Source organism: Cynoglossus semilaevis, chromosome 17, assembly GCF_000523025.1.
Source record: "Cynoglossus semilaevis isolate Cse_v1.0 chromosome 17, Cse_v1.0, whole genome shotgun sequence".
In the NCBI taxonomy this organism is placed as follows: Eukaryota; Metazoa; Chordata; class Actinopteri; order Pleuronectiformes; family Cynoglossidae; genus Cynoglossus; species Cynoglossus semilaevis.
Genome location: NC_024323.1, coordinates 16,156,280 through 16,161,973, shown reverse-complemented (window position 1 = coordinate 16,161,973; position 5,694 = coordinate 16,156,280). Strand labels below are relative to the sequence as shown.

Below are 5,694 nucleotides of genomic sequence, written 5' to 3'. Positions count from 1 at the left end.
CCCGCCCCCCCCCCTGCTGCTGCTCCTCCTCCTTTTCCCCCCCCCCCCCCCCCCCAGGTTAAGACAGCGTTCTTATCTGTGGTTCTGCTCAGACTTCACTTCAGATTCTTCTCCCTGACGACAGCAGAGAACAGTCATGACCAAACGATGCTGCGTGAAGTCAGATCTGCTGGTGTGGAGTCAGAGCTGGACCAGCGAGTGGACCAGTGACATACCTGCACCATGTCATGTGATATACTCTGGTATGTAGCCTGAGCTTTTGTCACGCCAGTCCAAACTGAAACATCCACATAAATGTGGTGAAAAAGTTCCTGCGGGTTCTCCTGGTACTTTTGGAACCATGAACTGTACCACAGCCCAGGAACTCTCTGGTACTTTCTGTAGACTCCTGGCTCCTGGGGGGAGGGAGGGAGGGAGGGAGGGAGGGAGGATCACCTGGTTTGTTTTTTCCACAGTATATTTCAAACATGGACTGAAGAACGAATCCACAACAAAACTGTGGCTGAAGAAGTGGGCGGAGCCTGTGATGACTTTATTACATCATTTAAAACTTGAATTCTTCTCCAACAAAAACCAAAGAGGACAAAAACATGCCCCCCCCCNAACATGTCTTTCATAGCATAGCTCACCAACATCAGCCTGGTTTTTCTGCTGACGTCGTCACTTCAGTCTCAGTCAGACGACGATCTGCTGACCTGGACCTGGACCTGGACCTGGACTCTGATCAAGTCCTAAAACCAGGTTCAAGTCAACAAGGAACAAAAACATAAAGAGCGCCCCCTAAAATCCTGACATACAGAAACTACAAACCTTTACAGGTTATAGGTAGGAAATGACCTCTAGGTGGCGCTGAAACAGTGAGAGTTTTTTTTCTAAAATATGCTGTAGTTTCTGTCAACAAACACCTGGAGGTGGAAGGAGTCAGAAATCAGCTGAGCCAGACTTTTACACACCGTGTGTGTGTGTGTGTGTGTGTGTGTGTGTGTGTGCTGGTTCTGTGTTATTGTGAGGACGTTTTTATTTCTAAACTTCTTGATGATTTTTCTCTGTTTCTGGAGACAAAATCAAAACAATTATGATTGACAGCTGATTGACAGGCCCCCAGAGAGGATTAATTCATGAATGTGTGTGTGGCGTATTTGTTTCACACATGTTTATAAATAAAAATAATTAATTACCAGTTTCCCCTTGGAAAAAATACAGAAATAAAGTTGAAATAAATGAAGAAATAGCGCCCCCCGTTGACCACCCGCCACTTTTGTTTATTACTCAGAACCCAACCTTGTCTTATCTAACTTGTATATTTGATCTTTCACTCCCAAGCACACACACACACACACACACACACACAAACCCCGCCCACATTCATCACCTCCAGCTGAAAGTCGCCTCCCTGTTCAAAGCCCTCAGTTTCAGGCTGACAGTCCACGGTCGACACACTCACACCCACGGCGGGAGGAAACACGGCAGCGGTCCGCGGTATCGGTGCGTCCACGCAGGAAAACTCGTCTTTTTAGATTCACGCAGGAAAACTCGCCGTGTTTTTATTTCGTTAAACTGCAGTGAGATGTAGCCGCTAGTCTGCGCTAAAAAAAAATCGTCTTTTTTTTAGTAAAACACGCGCGTGGATGTAGTCGTGAACCAGAGAACTTAAAAACACGCACACTCCTCTGAAGAAATGCAGCCCTAAACTGAGTCCTGGTCTGAGTGGAAGTGGACTTTCTCCGACCGTCGGTCCGGACCAGATGTAGCAGAGCAGAGATGGGAAAATGGGAACTGACCATGGTGAGTGAGACCAAGAGTGACCTCCTCTGACGTCACAAACAGAACAAATGGTGCTTTTACTCTGACATTCAAAGTTTAACTTTTTAATTCCCCGTGTTTGCTCCTTTTATGTGATGAAATAATCCCCTTTAATCCGACCCCTTTAATCCGACCCCTTTAATCCGACCTGTAAACCTTCTTTCACCTGAAGCTGTTTTCACTGAACCTCCATTAAAACTGGAACATTAACAGAAATGTCCCTTTAAATATGAACTTGACTCCAGACTGAGTCACAGCGACTTGAGTTTACACTCGAGGAGCTCTAGTGGTTGTCAAAGGTCAACACTGGGGTCGTGGACTGGACGAGTGTTTGTCGATCGTAGGATTTCAGTCGTCGTCAGGAAACGACTGCTGCTGTTTCTGTGTGAAGTCCAACAAAATGTTAACTTCAGTTTTAGCTCTTCTTGGTTTGGAATCTTCCAGATCCCGTCACTGATCGTGTGTGTGTGTGTGTGTGCGTCCTCTAACGGCTGCCGTCTTCTCTCATGCGTCCGTCCATAATCTTGTCCTCAAACACAGCAGACTGTGACTCTGACTGTCATCACCGCTGGTGCTGTAACTCAGTCGGATCAAAGGAGTTTTAAATGTTGGATTAAACGACACCTTGGACTAAAATGGTGATGTCGATTTGGACGCTGGCGTTTCTGCTGATTGTTGACGTTTCTGCTGATTGTTGACGTTCTGCCTCAGGACATTTGATTATTCCTTATTTTGTCCACAAAGGATTAAAGGCTTTTGGAATGAATTTCTCAGAAAAGAGTGCAGGTGTCGAGTCTCAGGTGGTGATGGCGGTCGGGAGTGTGTGTAAATATTAAGTAGTGGCTGTGGTTCACGGAGGATCAGTGAGCGTCTCAGTGGAGTTGTGTCACTTGTTTGCGTGGTTTGTTGTGTCTTTAACTCCTCATGGCTCCCTGAGGTGGACATGTGGGTGGGTGGTCCATTAATGAAGGACAGGTGGTCTGACTGGCTTCAAGGGTCACACATGTACAGACATATGTACAGACATATATACAGACATATATACATGTAGACCATTTTCAATTCACCTCAACAAACTTCTCCGTCCTCAGAACCCAGTGCAGGAGTGGGGGGAGGAGGTTGAGGACGGTGCGGTGTACAGGGTCACGCTGCGTCGAGAACCGGCCGCTGCTGCCGCCCCCCCCGGAGACAAGGATGCATCCTGCACTTTTGTCCAGTACCGTACCTGCAAGGTGAGGCGTCTGAAGGCCGCCACCCTGGAGCTGCTGGTCAACCACCTCCTGGACCCGACCTACCAGGAGCAGGACTACAGCAGGATCTTCCTGTCCACATACAGAACATTCACCGGTCCGTCCAAACTCATCGAGCTGCTGTTTCAGAGGTGAGTTGAACGTCAGTGCCCCCCCCCCTGTAGACCATTCAGACCTAAACCCCTGGGACCAACCGCTCTGTTCTTCGATGACTCAGACTCTTCCTCGTGCAGAGTCAGCGTTTTTGCGTCAGAGTCTTTTCTTACTTTGTTTTCTGAGTAAACACTCCACCCAGTTTGCCTGTAATAATAGATGCAGAGCAGGTGATTATTATCCTGAAGCTGAGAGTGACTCAGAGTCAGGATCAGAGCAGCTGCAGGCCACGAAAAGTAAGACCATGATTATAGTGAAGGGAGAAAAGTTGGTCAAGTGTGAAGTGACGATCGATCTGTGTCGTTTTATTAAAGTCTTGTCTCTTTTTCACAGAGACGACGGAGCCTCTGACCTGGACAACACTGACTCCTACAGAGGGTGAGTGTGTTTTCTTACAGTTAGAAGTACGGTACGGTACAGTACGGTACAGTACGGTACAGTACGGTAAAGACGTGTCTTCTGTGATGGCAGCTCCATGTTGGCCTTCGTCCAGCTGTGGTTGGACGACTACAGTGAGGACTTCAGGGACCCCCCCCTGCACCGGCCCCTCAGGCTGCTGCTGGACCACCTGAGGATCAGCTCTGCTGTGCACGACCACATGCGCAGCCAGCCCAACTTCTGCTCATTGGCCGGTCAGGCCGAGGGGCTGCTCCAGCGGTTCCAACGAGAAGGTGATGTTCCACCGGTGTGGCTCAAACTGTGGCTCACACTTAGGCCCGTGACGATGCTAACCTCGACTGGTTCCACCTGTGTGTCTGGTCAGGAGCTCAGCCAATCCTGTGTGACGTTCCGGAGGACGTGGGTCGACCAGAGGGTTCTGCTGATGGAGGGTCAGGAGGCGAGGACGTGGTCGGTGTCCTGGACTTCTCCGCCGCAGACATCGCCGCTCAGCTGACCAGCGTGGACTCCGTACGTAAACCAAACACTTTGACAGTTTTGTCCCGGTACAGACCTCAGTCTGATGGTTGGTCTTCACCTGGTCCAGGCTCTGTTCGTCAGGGTGGTCCCGTACCAGTGTCTGGGCTGCGTGTGGTCTCAGAGAGTCAAGAAGGAGAACATGTCTCCCACCATCAGGGCCACCATCACACAGTTCAACGCCATCACCAACCAGGTCATCATGTCCCTGCTGTGCCAGTCCTCGGACCCCGACCCCAACCCCTCCTCCTCCTCCTCCTCCGGACCCCCATCTACTCCAGCACACAGGGCCCGGATCATTGAGAAGTGGATCGGAGTGGCACAGGTCGGTAGAACCTGAGAGTAAACTCTCTGTTTGTCGTGTCTCTCTCTCTCACACGTGTGTTCCTGTGCAGGACTGTCGTCAGCTGAAGAACTTCTCCTCCCTGAAGGCCATCCTGTCGGCCCTTCAGTCCAACGCCGTCTACAGACTGAGGAGAACCTGGGCTGCTGTCAACAGGTGGGTTTGGGCTCGAAGCCCCTTCAGAGGTGGAGGTTTTGGTCCGCCTTTTTATGGTGTCGTCCGTGTTGTTCTGGCAGAGAGAGCATGGCCACGTTCAACCACCTCTGTGAGACCTTCCCTGATGAGAACTGTGTTCTGACCAACAAAGACCTGCTGGGCGAGGTAAGAACTTCAGAACGTCTCTGTGTTAACACTGGGATTAGAAGGCTCCAAGTCCAGAGCAGAAATGTTGATCCAGCAGATCCAGACTCTGACCACAGAGCAAAGACATGAATGTTGAATCCTCGGTTTATAGTTGACCTGTTTATGAAGCTAGTTAATATTTACCGGCTCTAACCTGAACACAGAGCGGTACAGCGGTTCCAGGTTCCAGGTTCTGACCCGTATGCCCCCAGTCTTGGACTTCAGTCAGTTCATGTGAAACCACGGGTCACGGCGTTCCTTGGTTTTCGTGAAAACATCGTCGTTCCCTGAGGCTCCTGCGTCACCGCGGCTGTGTCCGGTTACAGACCGCACCCTCGGCTCGCCGTGTCTCAGGTCACAGCACAACAGAAGAAGAACAGGCACAGAACCGTACAGAGAACGCGGAACTGATGTAGACGTCAGTCCACATTCACTTTTATAGATTTATAGAACAGAGCAGAGTCTCGGGACTTTTATGACCCCCCCCTGCCCCCCCCCAGGATAACTAACTCATAACCAGGATGTCCAGGTTAATGTGTAAGAGACTCAGGATGAAGTCCAGAGGCAGCTCCTCTGAGGCTCCTCCTTTAAAGTTGAAAATAAATAAACAAATGTAGAGATAAAATAATGACAATAAAAATCTGTCATTTTTATTTCACTATTTATATATATACACTTTACAGCTTTGACCTGATGTCTGTGTCTGTGTCTGTCCCTGACAGGACGGAGGTCAAACATCTGTGGACAACGTTTCTCCAAAGGTGTCCAAACCGTGTCCTCTGTCCAGACAGATGGTGAGTGGAGGACAAACTCAGACACGTTGAATTCTGCTCCTGATCTTTTTTTCCTTAAACTGTCAGAAGGACTCTGATTTGTGTGTGTGCTGGG

General features: G+C 49.6%; 1 protein-coding gene across 1 annotated transcript in view; it reads left to right on the top strand.

Moving 5' to 3' along the window:
• Nucleotides 1-1,389: 1,389 nt before the first annotated feature.
• The window catches only part of LOC103393653 (ral guanine nucleotide dissociation stimulator-like 1), a 7,579-nt gene continuing 3,274 nt past the window's right edge, over nt 1,390-5,694 (top strand). The window contains exons 1-9 of the mRNA XM_008330693.3: nt 1,390-1,785; nt 2,895-3,184; nt 3,540-3,584; nt 3,678-3,877; nt 3,970-4,115; nt 4,192-4,446; nt 4,517-4,620; nt 4,701-4,785; nt 5,529-5,600. Of these exons, the coding sequence (XP_008328915.1) occupies nt 1,762-1,785; nt 2,895-3,184; nt 3,540-3,584; nt 3,678-3,877; nt 3,970-4,115; nt 4,192-4,446; nt 4,517-4,620; nt 4,701-4,785; nt 5,529-5,600 (1,221 nt within the window). The 5' untranslated portion in view covers nt 1,390-1,761. The remainder of the gene's footprint in view (nt 1,786-2,894; nt 3,185-3,539; nt 3,585-3,677; nt 3,878-3,969; nt 4,116-4,191; nt 4,447-4,516; nt 4,621-4,700; nt 4,786-5,528; nt 5,601-5,694) is intronic.